The 21,261-nt window shown below is 40.2% G+C and overlaps 1 protein-coding gene and 1 long non-coding RNA gene across 5 annotated transcripts; one reads left to right on the top strand and one right to left on the bottom strand.

The window, feature by feature from the left end:
• Positions 1–2,770: 2,770 nt before the first annotated feature.
• On the bottom strand, positions 2,771–7,785 carry LOC308546631. The gene is made up of 3 exons (XR_013997365.1): positions 7,557–7,785; positions 6,611–6,668; positions 2,771–3,608 (listed from the first exon to the last, which is right to left on the bottom strand). It is a non-coding gene; the product is annotated as an uncharacterized lncRNA (long non-coding RNA).
• Positions 4,982–21,223, top strand: SLFN11 (schlafen family member 11). Of its 4 annotated transcripts, none has more exons than XM_081115774.1 (6): positions 4,982–5,155; positions 6,005–6,143; positions 13,261–14,324; positions 15,259–15,387; positions 18,459–19,182; positions 19,386–21,223. In XM_081115774.1, exons 3-6 carry the CDS (start codon positions 13,262–13,264, stop codon positions 20,212–20,214), a joined length of 2,745 nt encoding a protein of 914 aa, XP_080971900.1. In that variant the 5' UTR covers positions 4,982–5,155; positions 6,005–6,143; position 13,261; the 3' UTR covers positions 20,215–21,223. The 4 variants fall into 4 exon arrangements, with proteins under 4 accessions (XP_080971900.1, XP_080971901.1, XP_080971903.1 ...); XM_081115775.1 differs by having other exon boundaries at positions 6,057–6,143; XM_081115777.1 differs by lacking the exons at positions 4,982–5,155; positions 6,005–6,143 and adding an exon at positions 7,830–8,007.
• Positions 21,224–21,261: the final 38 nt, after the last annotated feature.

The following is a 21,261-nucleotide window of genomic DNA, read 5'->3' on the forward strand; positions in this document are numbered from 1 at the left end:
TTCTTTAAAAATAATTTAAAGACTCAAAAGTGGAGGGGGGTGAACAGAACAGGAAACTGCTATACAGTATTTTAGTCATAAGCCTCAGTACCATTTAACTTTTTAAACTATATGCATGTGTTATATAATTTTTGGTAAAATAATTTATTATCTTTATTTTTAATTTATTTTTTATTAATTTCAGAGAGAGGAAGGGAGAGGGAGAGATAGAAACATCAATGATGAGAGAGAGTCATTGATCGACTGTCTCCTGCATGTCCCCTACTGGGGATGGAGCCTGCAACCAGGGCATGTGCCTTGACCAGGAATCGAACCTTGATCTTCTGGATCATAGGTAAACGCTCAACTGCTAAGCCATGCCAGCTGGGCAAAATAATTTATTTTTAAAATAATTGTTTTAAATATTGAATTTGAGAGTCCTTGTCAGTTCTCAGTCTACTAAAACAGCTCAGTCAGGCTTAAAGTAGAAGGTCTAACCCAGTGATTCTCAACCCTGATTGCTCATTTTTATCATCTGGGGAGCTTTTAAAAATAATAGTGATCCAGCCAGACACCAGACCAATTAAATCAGCATCTCTGGGCATGAGCTTGGACTTTGGTATTTATTAAAAGTTGTCCAGAGGATTCTAACATGCCACCAGGGTTCAGAATCACTGAACCCATCTCCTAGTCTGTTCTGTCTTCAAATCGATGCGCACACACTTCTCCCATTGGACGGTGAGGTCCTTGAGAGTAAAGATGGTCACTGACACATCTTTATTTCCCCAAAAGCAGCTAATGCAGTGCCTCACACATGGAAGGTGCTCATAATTATTTGTTGAATGGATTTGCTACTTTCAGAAAATCAGCATCTCCTAGGGACAGTGCTTCTATTCAGTGATGAATATCTAATTTTGGAGACTTCAAAGAGGTCAATGTGGACAATAATAAACACTGCAATGATGAAGACACCAGATAAAATGATATGAGCACTTAAACTGTTTTTTAGGCTACAGGCAAAGTTAAAGATCCATGTTGATGGACGACCATTAGGTTTGGGTTTGGGATTAGGAACTGGTAAGGACTAAGAATAATTGACTACCTTGCTTGTACTTAGAATTCTAAATTTTTCTACAGACCCTTAATATAATGGGTAAAACAATTCATTTGATGAACTAACTTGCCTGTTATGAGAAGCTTCTAAAACTAGCCCTGGCCGGGTTGCTCAATTGATTAGACTGTTGTCTCAATATACCAGTGTTGCAGGTTCAATCCCCGGTCAGGGCACATATAAGCAGCAACCAAAGAATGCATAAATAAGTGGAATATCAAATTGATGTTTTTATTTCTCTCTCCCTTTCTCTCTCTAACATCAATAATAATGAAAATAAATAAATCTTAAAAAAATGAAATGAAGGTTAATATAATTCTATTATGTTAAACTTGAGAAATGGAGAAAGGCAAAATAAAAAGTTTTTTTTTTTGCTAATTTCAATTCCTTTTTGATATGCAAAAATATTTGTACATAGTTATGATCAAGTTGTATAATCAACTTTATATCCTGTGTGTTTTTTCCATTTAACCTTTTTGAGTCTGTGCTTTCTCCCCAATACTTCATCTCTCCCTATACCTATACCCTTTGTCGTTCCTAACATTAGAGCTGGAGTATATTTTTCTCACCCCCTTGATGTGGGCTTGGCCACGTGACTTTATTTGGCCAATGAAATGTTAGTACAGTAGGTGTGATGTGTGCAGAGGCTTTATGCATTTCAGCATTAGATCTGCTCTCTTGGGCTTCTGCCACTGCCACGTGAAGACTGCCTTGAGCAGCCCACCAGTCAAAGAATGAGAGATGTGAAGCAGTCTTGAACTCAACTCATAACCTGGAGCCAAGTTTGACTGATCCCAACTAGACAGCCAAAACCCAACTGATTTGCAACGTATAAGTGAGCAATAAATGCTTATTATTGCGTGACTGAGATTTCAAGATTGTTTATTTTGCAGCAGTAGCTAATGCAGGCATTTCCTCATGTTGTAGCACTGTCTTCAAAACTATCATTTTTAACAGTTGTGCAATATCCCAGCTAGATTACACAAAATTTCAATAACCACCCCTCTATTAATCTGGGTCACTAGTAATTTTACACTATTATTAAAGTTAAATCAGGCCCATATTTGGGCATACAACCATTCTTTCTTTGGTATATTTATAAATCCCAAGAGATGAAATTACTGGATCAAAAGGGTAGCCCAGATTGGCTCCGATGGGAAGTGCATAGAAAAACCCTAATCACCATCCCTGGCCACAAACAGATTTGCTGTCTTAGATAAGAGAACAAAATGCTGCCATCAGGTTCTGATGGCAAAAACGAGACATTGGCATCCCAGAAACAGGTGGCTTAGATAACACTGTCTCTGCATGGAGGGTAAAACCAAGGCCCATCACCCCAACCGAGAACCTCAAAGAACTTAACTTGGAGAATTACAGATGGAAACATGAATTACGTAACCCTAACATTATGTAGGAAAAAAGCCCTGGTCACTTGAAACTGATGTAGGGTTCTACCTCTGAAAAACAGGATGCCTCTGACAATCAAAAGGACGTTTATTTTTATTATTTTTTAAGAGAAACTGTGGCATGGAGAAACCCATTTAAGAAAGAAGAGGAAGCATAGAGATAAACTAGATTTTCTTGACACTGAGCTTCCCCAGTTTCCCCAAGGTTTTGAGGATGCCAAACATAAAATTATTTTCAAGAAGCTTCAACTTGAAATAAGTACAACATCTATAGTAACCGTATGTTACTATTTATTGAGATATTACTACAACCAGCTACTATTTGCTAATGCTTTGCATACATTCTCACAACTCTATAACGCGTATACATATTACCTCCATTTTATAGATAATAAAACTAAGGCACAGAGAATTTAACTTCCTCAAAGGCACATGTATAAGTGTCCAAGCTGAGTAACTGTAACATTTTTTTAAAATTTATTTTATTTTTTTAAATATATCTTTCCTGATTTCAGAGATAGGGAGAGAGAGAGGGAGAGATAGAAACATCAATGATGAGAGAGTCGTCATTGATCAGCTGCCTCCTGCACACCCCCGACTGGGGATCGAGCCCGCAACCCGTTGCGGGCATGTGCCCTGACCAGAATCGAACTGCAATCTCCTGGAACCTAGGTCGATGCTCAGCCATTGAGCCACACCCGGCCGGGCAACTATAACATTTAAATAGAATCCTTGATATGGTAATCTCTCCAGGCCTGAGAATACTCACGTTTCCTTTCAGGATCCTCTATCAAGTTCTCATCTCTAGAAAGCATTGACTTTCATTGTAAGTGAAAACAGCTGACTATACTGTTTCCTATACTTAACATCTGTGATTTCTCCCTGAGCATCCCGATCATTCCAGAAAAATCTGAATTTCTTCTTCTGCAAAGCTCAGAAACAGCCTCAGTTCATATTCCTGACCCATCCAAGGCCAGGCACTCCTGACATGAAGTTCCAGATCCCCTCTAAGGCTGCTGCATGTTGGTTCAGTGTCTTCAGTTGACAGAGGCAACATGATTTTGAAATAAATGGGATCAGTTTTCAATTTTGGGTCTTCTTTTATTCTCAGCCTAAAATGGAAGTAAAAAATAGGGAATTAGGACTTGGCTACTGCGTACTTTCTCTTCTTGTTTACTGCTTCAGAATCATCTCAGGCCATTTGCAGTTCAAGTCTACTTTCACCCCTGCTTTAATCAGGGAAAGCTCTCTTTGCCCAATTATACGGCTTGGAAAAGATGTGTTAGGGGGGTAGCAGGAGATCCCTTCGAAGACAGCCAGATATAACAAATAAACCCATCAGTCAATGGCTAATCCATTAAAATACCTCTACAGCTCATTCCTGTATCCTCTGATATACATTATAAGAGTATAGCTAACAGAAAGTAAATGCTTATTATGTGTCATATACTGTGCAAAATATTTTAAATACATTATAACTTTTATCCTACCAGCAACCTTTGGATTATATTTAGCACCTCATGTAAGGTAGGATAAGGTTGTGTTAAGAGCATGAGTCCTAGGGTCAGACCCACCCTGGCTTTGAATTCCAACTCTATTTTTAATTGGCTGTATGATCTCAGGCAAGTTAAATTTCCCTTTTAAAACTTAGGTTTCTCAGCCCCAGCCAGGTAGTTCAGTTGTTTAGAGCATTGTTCTGATACACCAAGGTTGTGGGTTAGATCCTTGGTCAGGGCACATACAAGAATTAACCACCCGGCCAGGCGTGGCTCAGCGGTTGAGTATCGACCTAGGATCCAGGAGATCGGGGTTCGATTCCTGGTCAGGGCACACGCCCGGGATTGCGGGCTAGGCAGCCAATCAATGACTCATCATTGATGTTTCTATCTCTCTCTCTCCCCCTCCTTTCCTCTCTCTGAAATCAATAAAGATATGTTAAAAAATAATAACACAAGAATAAATTCTGTTTCACATACTCACAAGTGTAAACCCACGTTTGCCCCACTCTGCATAATGACATCATAGAAAGATTAAAAAATAGAAGACAAAAGAAAATTCATCCCCTTTATCAACACCATCCCACACAGTCGCTGTCAGTTTTGCCAGGCATCCACTTCAGAGGCATCTACTTCAAAGACAAGTGTCTTGAATAAACACATTACTAGCCACTCCACCAGGTAAGGAGCCAGGCCGCCACCTCCTGCTGAGACTCCTTTGTTTTCTGTTTTTGTTTTCTTTTCCTCACCCTTGGACATTATTTCCATTGCTTTTTGGGGACACACACACACACACACACATCCATTGGTTCCTCCCCAACCAGCTGGGATCCAGCATGCACTAGAGGTACGTGCCCTTGGCCACAGTGGAACCTGGGATCCTTCACGGGACCCTTCAGTCAGTGGGCCAACGCTCTAACCACTGAGAAAACCGGCTAGGGAGAGACTCCTTTGGTTTAGAGATCTTGGTTGGTTTCATAGCTGACCATTTGGGCGCTGTTTTAAAATTTTCTCCGTTTTTTAAAATCCACCAATCAAGAGTGAGCCCGCGAAACCCTAGGCTCCACCCTCAGCTTCAACAGGGGCAGAATCTCGAGTCAGTGCACTCTCTTTCTCTTTCGTCCACGTGTAATCCTAAGTGTGCAGCGTAACTTCCAGGTCCTGTAAGTAAAAGACCTTTATGTTTTTCATTTACCTGATGATTATTGCTGAAGGGCATTTTGCAATCATAAGAACCACACTGGTTATTGACAGTGTGAGATTAGCATAAAACACTGGTTCATGACATCTCAAACTAAATTCCCTCTAGTGTGTAACACTTTTCCTCATAGTTAAAAATGATTGCTAAAGCCACACTGTAATAATTCTTAAAACCTGTAACGATGGACACATGAAAGAAACCAAACAAGAGCTCAAGGGAACTGTGACTGTGTGGGCTGTGGAGGAAAGTTGCAGATCAAAGTGGTAAATAGAAGAAACTTAGAACAATAGCAACTGCATTAGCCGCCAAATCAATAGCCAGCAGAAATTTCAACTACAACTGTTGGGATTATAGAGGCTACTTGAAAAATTAAGACAGAAAGTCAGTGAGATGTACAGCTTAATTCTCTATCTGGCTCTAGCACTGTTTTCTTTTTGTTACTGCATTAAATATGTCTTGAGTAACTCAGGTTTGTGCAACAAAATAATAATTCCTCCCTCCCCGCCCATCTTCTTCCTTTTCAATTCCACTCCCCAGTGAGTAATCCTTAATTACGTTTGTTGTGTATCCAAATAGGCTTTTGTGTAGTCTTGTTGTCCCAGAAGTTTTACCTACCTCAAATGGGGCTACTCTAGCCTCATTTTCACCTACTTTTTAAAATACCAAGTTCTTACTGCTAGACAGGAAACAGGTTTTTCCTCTTGAGGCCAGAAGGGCAGATAATAAGAGGCCAGAACATTGGGACAGTATTAGGTCTGATGTTCAGAGAGAGGGAAACCTATCATTTCCCCGGGAACTTGCTTTTCTCCAGGGAGGCAGATTTCGAGCCAACTTTTCCTATTTATGGTTACCATAAACCTCAGGCAAAAGCTGCAAGCGCTGGAACAGAGCAGGACTTCAGGAGTTTTCTCTCCAACATCCCAACCCTGAGGAATCTGCTCATTCCCAAGGTAAGTACAGACTGTCTAGAAAGACCCAAGCCTGCCAGTTCAACAGAAAGGACCGTCTCAAAAAGAGAGAAATAAAACCCAAAAAACTCTATTATGGCTGGTGTGACTCAGTGGAGAGTGTCTCAGGTTTGATTTCTGGTCAAGGACACATACTTGGGTTGCAGGATCGATCCCTGGCCCCAGCTGGGGGCAACCAGTCGATGTCTCTCTCTCTCTCTTCTCACCTTAATTTTTTTCTCTCTTTCTCCCTCCCTCCCTCCCACTCTCTCTAAAAATCAATAGAAAAAGTATCCGTGGGGGAAGATTAACAAAAAACCCCTCTAAGATGAAAATCCACCCCATGACCCTTCCAGATATATCTTGTTTGTGTATTTAGGCAAGAGATGCTGAGGTGGACACAAATGGCCACACACATTTCTTAAATAAGTGAAAAAGACAGCGAGAACTGGTCTGTAGATGGGACTTACCTTCTTGCTCAGGCCAGTGATGCAGGCAGGATTCCAGCTCAGACAACCTGGCAAAGTTCTGAGACGGACAGTGGTGTAAAGAGGTTATACAGGGTAGACTTATCTAAGATCTGGGGTATAAATTTGTAAGTGAGGGAGGAGCTAGAGCCTTGGCGGGAAGTGATGACTGTTTCAATTCTGTCAGGTTTTTTCTTCTTTCATAGTATACACACTTACACTTTCAGGAGAAACTTAAAAGATATATTCACTGGGAAGCTCTGACCTAGTTGGATTTTCCAGATTATTTTTGCAAGTGTCAAAGTACATGGGGTTATTTTACCCACATTAATTAAAAGCACTGGAAAGTGCTTTTAAACAAGTCGCTTCTTCAGATCCTTTTGGTGATGGGGAACAAATGAATATATAACTATGAATACCTCAGCAGGTGGATAGTTGAGGAGTATCTGCCATTCTGGACTAGGAAAGCAATCACCTGTAACAACAGGGATTTATTTCACTAGACACAGGCAACACCTACATAGATTCTGGATATTTTCTCTAGACAATCAGTCGGCATAGTCTCTATTACATCATTGTTCTTATGACTTCAGCCACAAATGTAAAATGATTATTGAGACCCAAATTAAATAAACCATTCCGTATGCGTGTGAACAACGAACTATTATTGGAGACCATAATTACAGCACTGAGGTGGGGTAAGAAATAACTCGGAGGAGGTCACTGAATCCTGACTTTAATTCTGAGCAGGCCACAATCTCTCTTCATCTGCGTGAAACACAAGACGGCGTAACGCTTGGGGAGACGCAGCCAGGTTCAGGGACGCGCCTGCTGTTATTCTGGGGGTCGTGATTTCCTGAGTCACGAGGGGATCCTACGCCCAGGTCCCTATTCCTTTCTGCTCCCTGGGCCCACAGGCAGGAGCTCTGCTCCTTGGACCCCCACTTACGCCTTATTTCCAAAGCGGCGCACACACGGGCTCTGGCCCCGCTCCCCGCGCCTCGCTGGCCAGGGCTGGCCGGAGTGTTGCTCACATTGGACACCACGGGGTAAGCCACGCGGTCGGCTGTAGGGAAGGTGCCCTGCGCCCTGAGGGGGCCACGGGCCGCGGCGGGACGACCCGAGGCGGCAGCGCGGCGCGGGGGAGGCGAAGCGCGCAGGCGCAGGGCGCGCTGGGCGTCAGGGCGGGACTGCGCAAGCGTGAGGGGCGAGAGGCCGCGGTGGGGGAGGGGCGGGCGCCACTCGTCGTCTTGGCGGGAGGGAGCGTGTTGCAGCGAGGCTTCTAAAGTTAAAGCATATTCAGGTGACTATATAGATATGTGTATTATTATTTTTGGCAGTATTACAGATGTCCCCCGTGCCTGTTACTGTTCTTAAGTAAGGCTTCTCTAGAATAATGTGTAAGTATCATCAAGCAATTTTTAACATTTCTTGGATAATTTTGACTTTCCGTTCATTGCTCGTGTCATAGTTTATATTAGTTCATGGTTTTTCTTGGATGTACAGTCTTTTATTCTAGGATCAGTCCAGTTTGAGTTCGTGTGTTTAATAACAGCAATAATAAGAAACTTAAGTAAGTACAAAGATAATATACCAAACACTTCTTTTGTTGCCCCCCATTTTTACCGCATTACCTCAGAGTGACAGCTGTTGGTATTTTGTCATAGTTACTTCAAGTCTTTTTCAAATTCAGTAAGTAAAATATTGTAGATAAATTTGAAGTTCTTTTTGCCTTTTATCTCCAGTTCCATCTCTTCATCTGTTGAAAAAAAATCTTGGTTGCTTCCGAGTTTGGGCAACTACGAGTAAAGCCACTAGAAACATTCATGGGCAGGTAATTTTGTGTGGACATAAGTATTCAACTAATTTGGGTAAATACCAAGGAGCACAATTATAGGATCATATGGTAACAATATGTTTAATTTTGTAAGAAGCTGCTAAACTGTCTTTTAAAGTGGCTGTGCCATTTTTTGTCACATCCAGCGTGACTCCTTCCCACAGGGCTGAGTGGGAACGGGGAGGGACTGAAAATAAGACAAAAGAGACGGAAAGTGGGATCAGGAGGTTCCCCGGATGCTGATGGCATACAGGCGACACTAAACAGGCTTTGCAGCTTTATTTTCTACAGCACTTGATTGTCTGTAAATCATTCTTAGCACGGATATCACTGTTCTCTTTCTGCCTGGCCGCAGCCACAGTTCCCCCGCAGTGCCCCCAGGCCCGGGCAAACCTGTTTGCTCACATCTTGGTGCACATGTCTCAGGGTTTCCTGTTTACGGGGAATGAGGCCTAGCCTTTGGCTGAACCTCTGCGACTGTAAGGGCTTTGCCAGCGTACAGCCCAGTTCCCCACAATTTTTCATGTTGTATTTTGATTTTTGGCCATTTCAGTAGGTATGTAGTGGTATCTCTTTGTATTAATTAGCACATCCCTGCTGATATATATATAATGTGGAGAATCTTTTCATACACTCATTTGCCATGTCTATATCCCCTTTGGTGAGATGTCTGTTCAGACTATTTGCCCATTTTAAAAACTGGGTTTATTATTGAGTTTTAAGAGTTCTTTGTATATTTTATATAGCAGTACTTCATCAGATATGTGTTTTACAAAAATTTTCTCCCAGTCTCTTCATTCTCTTAATGGTCTTTTGCAGAACAGAAGTTTTAAATTTTAATGAAGTCCAATATACCAATTTTTTTTCATGAATCATGCTTTTGGTATTGTATCTAAAATGTCATTACCAAACCCAAGGTCATCCAGATCTTATTCTATGTTGTTTTCTAGAAGGTCTGTGGTTTTGCATTTTATATTGGGTTTATTAGGCATTTTGAGTTAATTTTTATGAAAGGCATAGTCTGTTTCCAGATTCCTCTCTCTCCATGGAGATGCCCAGTTTTACACCACCATTTGCTGAAAAGACTGTCCATTATTTGTTGAATCGCCTTTGCCCCTTTGAATATTTCAGAATTTACATTAATATCTTTACTGTTAAATTCAGTGAAGACATAGTCCCTTCGATCCTGTCATTTTCAGAAGCCGGCTGCATTGTGAATGGAGCAGAGGGACAGGTGAATGGGTGGGCAGGCTGGGGGATTCCTCTCCAGTGGCAACACTTTCTGTCTCCTAGGTGCATCCTCTGCACTTCCCTGAAGCAACAGGTGGGCTAGATAGACCTGGGTGACCAGAATGCAGTGTGGAGAGAACTGCTCCAGTTGTGAAGGAAGAAGAAGAAAGTGACAGAAAGGGGCTTGAGGATGGGGAATGACCATGCCTGCGATAGAGGAGGGCTGGCAAGGCTAGAGACGCAGCAAAATGCCCTATAAATATTCGTTATCAAGTTGAGGAAATTTCCCTCTACTCTAGTTTGCTGAGAAACTGTTTTTTTGTTTGTTTGTTTGTTTGTTTTTAATATATCTTTATTGTTTTCAGAGAGAGGAAGGGAGAAGGAGAGAGAGAGAAACATCAGTGATGAGAGAAAGTAATTGACTGGCTGTCTCCTGCTGGAGACTGAGCCCGAAGCCCAGGCATGTGCCCTGACGAGGAATTGAACTGAGGTCTCCTGGATCCTAGGTCTCCTGAATCCTAGGTCGATGCTCAACTGCTGAGCCACGCCTGGCCGGGCAAGAAACTGTTTTTTGACAGTTGAATTTTAGAGTTCTTTTTATATTCTAGGTTTGGGTCATGTGTCAGATACATGATTTGTAAATATATTTTCCATGTATATAACTTGTCTTTTCATTTTTTAACAGGATCGTCTGCAGAGCAAAGTTTTAAATTTTTTATGACGTTCATATTACTGATTTTTTCTTTTAAAAATTGTGTTTCTAGTGTCATCTAAGAGCTCTTTACCAAGCCCTAGAGTCATTAAGAGCTTCTCCTGTGTTATCTCATAAAAATTTTATCATTTTACATTTAACTCTATGATCCATTGTGAGTTGTTATTATTATTTTTTGTAAGGTGTCAGGTATGAGGTTTAGGTCGAAGTTATTTTATTTTATTATTTTATTATTTTATTTTATTTTAATTTTTGCCTATGGACATCCAATTGCTTCAGCACCGTTTGTTGAAAAGATGATTCATCCTCTAGTGAATTGTTTTTGCAAAATCAGTGGACTGTGCTTATATGGGACTATTTCTGGGTTCTTGATTCTCTTCCATTGACTTAAGTGTAATTTCTCTGCCAACCCACACTGTCTAGATTACTGAACTATATATGTACATATGTATTAAGTCTTAATATCAGGTAGAGTGATTCCTTCCACATTTTTCTTTTTCAAAATTGTGTTAACTAATTTAGTTCTTGTGCCTTTCTGTAAATATTTTAGAATAATTTTGTATGTACAAAAAAACCTTGCTGGGATTTTTATAGGAATTGTGTTAAACATGCATATCACTTTGGGGGAGAATTAATAGCTTTCCTATCTTGAGTGTTTCAATCCATTAACATAGTATTTCTCTCCTTTACTTAGGTCTTCCTTGATTTCTTTCATTTGGAATTTTCAGCATTAGTCCTATACAAGTTTTGTTAGAGTTATACCTAAGTTTTTTGGGAATGACTGCAAATGATATTATAATTTTAAATTTTTTTTTTCACATGTTCATTTCTAGTACATAGAAGTACAATTGATTTTTTAAGTTGATTTTTAGATAGAGGAAATGTGTGTGTGTGTGTATGAGAGAGAGAGAAACATTGATGTGAGAGAGAAACATCAATCAATTGCTTCCTGCATTTGATTTACCGGGGATTGAACCCAAAACCTAAGTATGTGCCTTGATGGGGAATCGAGTCCACAACAGTTTTTGGTGTATAGGACAACACTCCAGCCAGCTGAGCCACCTGGCCAAGGTTGTGGCTCCTAATTTAAATTCTCTTGCAAAACACTCTGGTTGACCCAGCTCATTTATTGTCTCTCTTATATCAGCCAACTCAAGAGTTTTGCTGGCTCGAGGCTGGTCAGCTGGGGCCATCTAGTAGGAGGGAGCAGAGGTCCCTGTAAGGCCAAGCCTTCTACATGTGTGGGAGGTGGACAGGTCTCTAGTTAGAGGACTCCATGAGGATGGTGCTTGTAGTGCCAGAAATACCTCCATATATGGATTAATATTCTAACAAGGAGGAGAGAAAAGGAAATTTGAGTAACCCAGACAGTCCATGCTGAAGCCCAAACCATCCCACACAAGCTCTGGTTGTCAGGTGTAGGAGACACAAAAAGAGAAGGTGGAGAAGGGTTTTTAGGAAACAAGAGCCTTGCCCAGTAAGAAATTCCAACCTTGAGTCTTTGAAACCTTCAAAGTGTTTGGACTGTTTCCACAATGAATTACCTATTTATCTGAAAAGCCAGAAACAAAGCAGGCTCCCTACTGGGAACTTCCAGACACAAAGGAGCCCCTTCTCTCACCTGTCCCCTGGTGCTGTCTTCCAGAACATCTGGAGATGTGTGCCTGGGAGGAGGGTGGGTCAGAGCATGACTCACCTGGAAAGTGGGTTGGCAAGGCTTGTGTGTGGGCAGGTGACATAGTAGTTTTTTTCTTAAGTTCTTTAAAATTTGAAGGAAATCACTACTTTTATTTTTCTGTTGTACCAATATAGGCATTTAGTGCTATGGCTTTTTCTCCATGTGCTGTTTAAGCTATATCATGGTAATTTGATGTGACCTAAACCATAAATCTCCAACAGACAGGTTCTCTGTGTCTCTCACAGCACTTAGTGTGCCCACAGTGAACACTCATTGAACATTTCCTATATTAGTAAATCAAAGAATGGAATGTTTTGATCACATTCTTCAGTCTATAATCACGCAAAAGAGAAAAATGAATGTGCAGGTGGCAGCACAATCCTAAGCATTTTGAGAGCCCCCTCGACACCATGGTACTGTTGAGTTTTATTGATTTGGTCAACTACTCCCAAATCCAAGTTCTTGGAGATCACAATGACGTAGAATCCATTGGTCCCTTTTTTCCCCATTTACCAGATCTCCCCCCTGCCCTGGCCATCTTCATTTCTACCCCTGTCCCAAGAACGTGTATAGTCCAGAAGTTCAACCACTTCCTACTAATGATCTAAATATATAGCCCCTGCTCCCTTTTACATTTTTGGAAGTAAAGGTTTTTGTTTTTGTTTTGAAAAATTTCAAACTTACAAAAAATACAGAGGATAACATAATGAACACAAATATGTCCACCACCCAAATTTAATTGAAGATGTCAATTAAAAAACGTATTGTGCCGATAAGTGATACCACTAACCACCCAGTTGCCTATGTCAAAAACCCAATTACTAAATTGTAATCCTTTCTTCTGATTTCTATCTTGTCAGTGCAGACCATGCTAATTTTATTTCCTAAATATCTCTCCTATATGCTCAAATTCTCTGCATCCCCACTGCCGCTACTGTGGCCCAGGGCTCCATCACCTCTCACATGGTTTACTGCAGAATCCTCCCCCCACAATTGCTTTCTTCAACCATGTTTCCTTTCAGACAATAAGCTCTGAGAGCCAGGACTATGCTCATTCTTGATCTACCACTTAATCTCCAGCCCCCAGCACTTAGCAGGAACACAATAAATATTTTCAAATAAGTTAATGAATGTATTTTTATGTACTGTGTAATTCTTCATCAATATGAGATGTATTTTAATGGTTTCTGTTGCAGAATGAACATGGAGGAACATAATCCGTCTTTGGTGGTGGACTTATCTTTCCCAGACTTGGTCATCAATGTAGGAGAAGTAACTCTTGGGGAAGGAAACAGAAATAAGCTGCAGAAAATTCAAAGAGACCAAGAGAAGAGGAAAGTTTTAGAGGCTGCATGTGCTTTGTTAAACTCAGGAGGAGGAGTGATTCGGATGGAAATGGCCAACAAGGATGAGCATCCTGTGGAAATGGGACTGGACTTAGAGCAGTCTTTGAGAACACTTATCCAGTCTTCAGATTTGCAGGCTTTCTTTGAGACTAAGCAACAAGGGAGGTGTTTCTACATTTTTGTTAAATCTTGGAACACTGGCCCTTTCTCTGAGGCCAGTTCCTCTAAGCCTCGCATTTGCAGCCTGGATTCTTCCTTACGCCTCAGATCCGGCACTTCTGTGATTCCCATGAATTCAAGGGAGGCATTTAGTTTCCTGGAAATCAGGAAAAGAAATGCAAAGCTTTCGAGGAAAGAACCTTCTAATAAAATTCTCAGGGTTACAAAGCAAAACTTCCATTGCTCCAATCCTGCTTACCAGATTTTCCAAAGAGACCAGCTTGAGTATGGTGAAATCCTGCCTTTTCCTGAGTCTCAAAACGTAGAGTTTAAGCAGTTCAGTACGAAACACATTCTAGAGTACGTAAAAAACATAATTCCAGAGTACACGTCTGCATTTGCAAACTCTGGGGAAGGCTATCTTTTTATTGGAGTGGATGATAAGACTAAGAAAGTTCTGGGATGTGCTAAAGAAAAAGTTGACCGTGACTCTTTGAAAAGGAAAATCGAAGGTGCAATAAACAAATTACCTTGTGTCCATTTTTGCCAATCCCAATGCCAGATCAGTTTCAAGGTCAAACTCTTGGATGTGTTAGCCAAGGGCAAGTTGTATGGCTATGTTTGTGTGATCAGAGTGAAGAAATTCTGTTGCGCAGTATTTTCAGAGGCTCCCAAGTCATGGATTGTGAAAGGCGAGAAAGTCTGTAGCCTGACAACTGAGGAATGGGTGGGCATGATGGTGGACACAGACCCAGGTAAGGGGGGAAGTGCCACCCTCTCTGCCCTTTGCTTCCTTTAGCACCTTCATATTTAACAGGCTTTCCTTTGTTTTCTGTGACTTTGAATTTCTCACACCCACTAAACTCCATGGTTTTTTTTTGAATCTCCGAGTATCCTGCTTTCCATACATGATAAAATTTTGTTAGGTAATTAGAAGCCCAAATCAAGTGTCTTACAATAGGCAGTTTTCACATCAGAAGATGAAAAGAAAATTTGGAGGAACTGTTGCCTTGTAGTAGCTCTTACTGGCTCCAGAGTCATTTATTAATATTTCAGGAATTTTGTGATCCAGTGGTTAAACATAGTCATTTTTAAAAAGTAAGTCATATAACTTACAATTAAATTATATAAAAAACAAATGTAGCAAATCCAAACTCACCACTTCTGAATTATTCATTACATTTGAATTGTATGTTTGCTCATGAGGTTATTCACATATATGTGTATGGTGGAAATATTATAAAATGCTGTGCTACTGTGTGTTTCTTCTCAACTCTGCACTTAGTGATATCACACTGGTAACTTGAAATTATCCATGGTGGGAATATTTACACCACGGAAATATACAAAGATGTTTACTAAAGCTACATATACATAGATGTTTACTAAAAGAATGTGCCACATACCATAAAAGAAATACTAACGAAACGCTATCTAAACATAGTGAAGAAATATATTGAATGGGAAACACATTCAAACTTCCAAATAAGGTCTCTTCATTGCATTGGCAACCTCCATATGCAATAAAGACACTTGTCTACACAGGGTGAATGGGGCATTATCTTGCCATTATATCTCAAGTCACACTACCTAGACAGTCATAGAATACACCTACTTGTAAAGCCTCTTTCAGTGGTGAAAAGATGAACTAACACGTCAGAATAACAGGAGGTTTTTTCCTTTCTTAAGATCTTGCACGTTTGTCCAAAGACTTTGAATCTCAGCTGAGTCTGTCTAGTGGGCCTCCTCTTAGCAGACCAGTGTACTCCATGAAAGGCCTGGAACACAAGGAAGATCTCCAGCAACTTTTATTTTCAGGTAGGAACTACGATTTGCCTACTTGACATCATAAAGTTATCAGTTCTCATGTTACAAATGTAATGAGATATCAATAAAAAAGATTAATTTAATCTAGGCAATTTTATTCTAAAGTTCCAGTGGAAAAGTAAATAAGCAAGAAGAACCAAGAAATAAAACCCTGAAAAGGAAAAGAAAATGGGGGTCTATCTAGACATCAAATCATTATAAAGTCTCTAAGAAAAATTTTAAAAAATATTGGCCTATAATTAGACCAAGGATATAGAATAGTAGTTTTGGAAATAGATGCAAATATATGAGAATTTAGTTTATGATAGATTCACCTCTCAAGAAAGTGGAGAAGACGACACACAAGAAGAAAAGTAACTGCTCTAGATTGTAAAGACTGGGGTGGACCCCTTTCTTAATGGTGTCCTTTGTCTTAAGATTTGGTACAATATGTCTAAAAAAAAAAACAACTACTTAACAGAAAAATCAACAAAGACAGTTCAGAAAAAATTCAAATGGCTTTCAAACACTTGAAAAGTTGTTGATTAATCAAAATAAGAGACATGCAAATTAAGACAAGATATCATTTTTATCTTTGGAATGTAAAAACATTAAAGAAATCTGACATTATCTTTTACTGTGTATGCTGTGCTGGGGGATCACAAGCCTCCTCATACATTACTAGTTCCCACTAAACTGGCAATATCTATAGGAACACAAATGCATTTACCCTTTCACCCAGTAATGCCACTGCTGAGACTTTATTCTTCACATATACCGCATGTATACCAAATGTACAAGGTTACCTATTGTAGTAGTATTATAATAGCAAAAGATTGGGGTGAGTGGGGTTAATAGCATAGTAGGATTAGTGCTCAGAATGGATACAGATTTCTATGGGAGCCTGAGGAGAGAAGAGCAGACAGGGCAGTTCTGTGAAAGATGAAAGGAGCTTATCGGGTGGCAACAGTGGAGGAGGTATCAGAGTCTCAGCACACTTCTGCAAAGGCACATGGGGAGTGTGTCAACTCGGATGCATGTGGAGAGATGGCATTTATTGAACACCAATTCTGCTCACTGTGATTTGCTAATTGTCATGTGGAATATCAAGAAATGAAAGAGACACTTCTTGCCCTCACATAATTTACTTAGGAAGAATGTCCTATTATATAATTAAAGAAAAATAAGACCTACTCAATGATGAGATACAACACATTTGCTTTGAAATGCTTTAGTGATGCCCAGCCCGGCATGGCTCAGTGGTTGAGCATCAGCCTAGGATCCAGGAGATCACAGTTCAGTTCCCAGTCAGGGCACGTGCCCCAGTTAGGGGCTCCATCCCCAGTTCGGGGCTGTGCAGGAAGCAGCTGATCAATGACTCTCTCATCATTGATGTTTCTATCTCTCTCTTTCTCCCTCTCCCTTCCTCTCTCTGAAATCAATAAAGATATGTTTTAAAAAACCACACACACAAACAATTAAAAAAAAAATGCTTTAGTGATTTTCTCCATTTATCACAAGGGGTAGTTTGTGTGACTTGTAGGGCAGTGCAGTAGAGTGGAAACAACAGAGGGTCTGGGTTTGGGATGCTGGCTGTGTCATTTCCTATGGGTGTGGCCACGGACAATTCACTTGACCTGTCTGTGCTCCCATTTCTCATAAAAAAGAGAATAAATGAGTATATCTGCCTTGCACAGCTGTGAGGCCCAGAGATATCTGTAAACTCCTTAGTACAATCAACAAATTATGTTTTCTTATTTTATATTTCTTTTGGTTTCTGAAGTTCTATTTTAAACATATCCTTGTATTATTCTATTTCATTCATTCTAAGATGTGTTTCCCCCCACCTTTCAACACCTCTAAAATCTGGGTGTCTCATAATGGATGCCGTCTCCCACTGGCTACCGACCAGGTTGCAGACATAATCAAGTCATGTGAACACCTGGTACAAGTGGAAAGCACCAGCAACAGTGAACAATAAACAATTACCAATGAAATTTGTGTAATTTAACGTAAAATTACCACTACAAATCTGAGTCTGGTTTGTGATCAGACAGCAGCACAACAGGATAAAAACAATATCTTCATTTCCCCACCCCCACCCTGCTTTGGAACAAATGATCATTGAAATAAGTTTAAAACCCTACAGTGTGAGTTTATCCTCATGTCACATAATTGTTCTTTGTTCCCTCATGACAAAGGGAGACTTTGTGATGAATGCAGTCTTACCCTGATCTGTAAAAGTGAGTGATGCCAGAGTTTAGCTTCAGGAGAGTTAGCTCAGGGCCTTACCTCAGGATCTCCCAGTCCAGGGCCACAGGGGATTCTCTGCTAATAACAGGTTTAACAGGGCTCCATCTTCTCTGCAAATACAGGGTGTCCCCCAAAAATGTATACACAGTTTAGCAGCTGATAGCTCAATTTTGAAAATGAAATGTATTTCAGTAAACACCGCCTTTATAATTATTCAAAGTGTGTGTACATTTTTTAGGACACTATTTTTAATGAGCACCTTCTTCCAGGGAGGGCTCCTTCAACCTCCGTCAATGGGACTTTTTAGGGAAAATTTGAGATTCAAATACTTTGAGAGTAGGAAGGGAAACAGAACTAACTTTTCCCAAGCAGCTACAATGAGCCAGGTATTTTATGCTATTTTGTTTATTCCTCACCATAGGAAATGTGCTATTTTTTTTTTTTAAGCAAAGGCAAAAATTTAATGAAGGCGAGAAAAAGCTCCCTCCACAGCGAGAGGGGTCCCAAACAGGTAGCCCGAAATGTGCTATTTTTTAATGAGTTTTGTTTGTTTTACAAATGAGGGAACAGAGTGTTAGAAAAACGAAGGAATTTCCCAAGGTCATAATAAGCACATAGGTTTAGATGAAGTGTGCCAGATTTTCAAGGCTGCTTTTCCTTTATTATATAATAATGATATTTACAAAAGGACATATACCAAAAAATCTTTAATTTATCATAAGATTAATTATGTTTGAGTGTAAGTGTAATAATTGCTTTTTATTAATTATAATTAATCATAAAAATAAATACGATATTGACCTCACATTTATAACTCTCTCCGTATCTAGTGCCATCAGAAGGTTTGCGATATACTCCCGAATCCCTCTGGGAGGAGCTGTCCTCAGAGCATGAAGGTCTGGAGGAATTAATAAACCAGCAAATGCAGCCTTTCTCCCAGGGAATTTTGATCCTTTCTAGAAGCTGGGCTGTGGACCTGAACTTGCAAGAAAAGCAGGGAGTCATCTGTGACGCTCTGCTGGTAACACAGAACAGCCCCCCGATTCTCTATACCATTCTCAGGGAGCAGGGTGCGGACGGGCAGTTGTACTGCACCCATACCGCCTTTACTTTGAAGCAGAAGCTGGTGAACATGGGGGGCTATACTGGGAAGCTGTGTATCATGACCAAGGTTCTCCGTCTGAGTCCTGAGAACAGTGCGGAGTCCTCTGAAGGTTCAGGCTATCTGATTGATTACCCTGAGTCCTATGACCTTGCAGACACCCAGCAAATGGAAGCTTTACTGCAGTGCCTTGTGATCGTCTTGCTCAGCTTCAGGTCTTTCCTGAGTGACCAGCTTGGCTGTGAGATTTTAAATCTGCTCACAGCCCAACAGTATGAGATTGTCTCAAAGAACCTCCACAAGACCAGAGAATTGTTTATCCATGGTTTACCTGGATCAGGGAAGACAATCGTGGCCATGAAGATCATGGAGAAGATCAAGAATATGTCGGGTTGTGAGAAAAATGAAATTCTCTATGTTTGTGAGAACCAGCCTCTGAGGGACTTTATCGGGTAAGCAGTTGGATCTTGTCACCGCATGAGGTTCAGTTTGAATTCATTCCATATCTCCCTCTACTCAAATAACTTTGTTCCTTGACAGTAGGATGGTAAATGGATCTGTAACAACAGTCCAGTGTTCGTAGGAATATGATAGAGTAATTTTCCTCCTTTATATACTTGGAGAAAACCTGATTGTATCTTTTTAATTTTTGCAGTAATAAAGGTATCTGCTATGCAGTGACCCGGAAAACCTTCATGATTAATACTAACTTCAAAAAGATTCAACACATCATCATTGATGAAGCTCAGAATTTCCGCATTGAAGATGGGAATTGGTACGAGAAGGCAAAAACCATCACTCAGAGAGAAAAGGATTGCCCTGGAATTCTCTGGATCTTTCTGGACTACTTTCAGACTAGCCACATGAAGTGCAGTGGCCTCCCCGGTCTCCAATACCAGTATCCTAGAGAAGAGCTCATTAGAGTGGTCCGCAATGCAGATCCAGTAGCCAACTACCTACAAGAAATAATGCAGAAAGTCAAAGAAAACCCACCACCTAACATTCCCCCTGGGTCCCTGAGTATACTGCGTGAAGCTGAATGGTCTCAGGGTGTTCTAGGTAACTTTCAGATTAAGAGGTACTTGGATTTGGAGGAGATGGTGGTTTTTATAACAAAGAAATGCCAGCTTTTCTTGAGGAATGGTTATTCCTGCAAGGATATTGCTGTGCTTTGCAGCACAGCACCTGATGCAGGCATATATAAATTTAAGCTTCAAAGAGCAATGAGGAAGAGAAGAAATTTTCAGCTCAATGAGGAATCTGATCTGTTAATACGGATTGGAGATGCATCAGATATCATGGGCAATCACATCGTGGTGGACAGTGTTCGTCGATTTTCAGGGTTGGAAAGAAACATTGTGTTTGGGATAGATCCAAGCGGAGCTGACCCAGCTGTTTCCCACAGTCTTTTGCTCTGTCTGGCTTCCAGGGCAAGGAAACATCTGTATGTTCTGATGCCTCAGGAAGAACAGATCTCAGTCTAAGAAGAATTGATAGAGACAAATTATTCTATATCCCTGCAGTTTCAGAAAAGGAATTACTACTCTACATCATAAAAGCATTATTTCTAACAATCGACCCTTGTAAGATAACTGGTTTCTGAGTAGTTGCTATATCCTGTGAAATGAACTTCTAAAAAGTCTAATTTTTTTTTTAATATGGAGCACTTCACAGATTTATGTGTCATCCTTCTGCAGTCTGAATTGCGTTGAATCTGTAGATTACTTTGGGTAGTATAAACATTTTAATGATGATGGTAATCCTTCCTATCCATGAACACGGTATATTCTTCCACTTACTTGTATCTTCTTCAGTTTCTTTCTTCAGTATCTTACAATTTTCCAAGTACAAGTCTTTTACGTCCTTCGTTAAATTTATCCCTAGGTACCTTATTTCTTTGTTGCAATAGTAAATGGGATTGTTTTCTTAATTTCTCTTTCTGGTAGTTCATTATTGGTGTACAAAAATGCCACTGATTTCTGAATATTAATTTGTGTATCCTGCTACTTTGCCTAATTCATTTATTAGGTCCAGTAGTTTTTTTGGTGGAGTCTTTAGGGTTTCCCATATACAATATCATGTCATCTGTGAACAATGATGGTTTTACTTCCTCCTTGCCTATTATTTCTTCTTCTTCTCTGACTGCTATGGCCAGGACTTCCAATACTGTGTTGAAGAAGGGTGGTGAAAGTGGACATCCCTGTCTTGTTCCTGATCTTAAGTGAAACACTTTTAGTTTTTGCCCATTGAGTATGATGTTGGCTGTGGGTTTGTCATGTATGGTCTTCATTATGTTGAGGTATAATCCCACTTTGCTGAGAGCTTTTATCATAAATGGGTGCTGGGTTTTATCAAATGCCTTTTCAGCATCTATTGATATGATCATGGGATTCTTATCCTTCATTTTGTTTATGTGATGTGTCACATTTATTGATTTGTGAATATTGTACCAGCCTTTCATCCCCTGAATAAATCCCACTTAATCATGTTGTATGATTTTTTTAATGTATTGCTTGATCTGATTTGCTAAT

The sequence above is a fragment of the Miniopterus schreibersii genome (assembly GCF_964146895.1).
Source record: "Miniopterus schreibersii genome assembly, chromosome: 16".
NCBI lineage: Eukaryota > Metazoa > Chordata > Mammalia > Chiroptera > Miniopteridae > Miniopterus > Miniopterus schreibersii.

Bases quoted from the DNA above. Each gene is read 5' to 3' on its own strand.
- SLFN11 (XM_081115774.1), top strand. From the start codon at position 13,262: ATGAACATGGAGGAACATAATCCGTCTTTGGTGGTGGACTTATCTTTC. The intron at 14,325-15,258 runs GTAAGGGGGGAA...TCCTTTCTTAAG, and splicing joins GATGGTGGACACAGACCCAG to ATCTTGCACGTTTGTCCAAA. The intron at 15,388-18,458 runs GTAGGAACTACG...CTCCGTATCTAG, and splicing joins CCAGCAACTTTTATTTTCAG to TGCCATCAGAAGGTTTGCGA.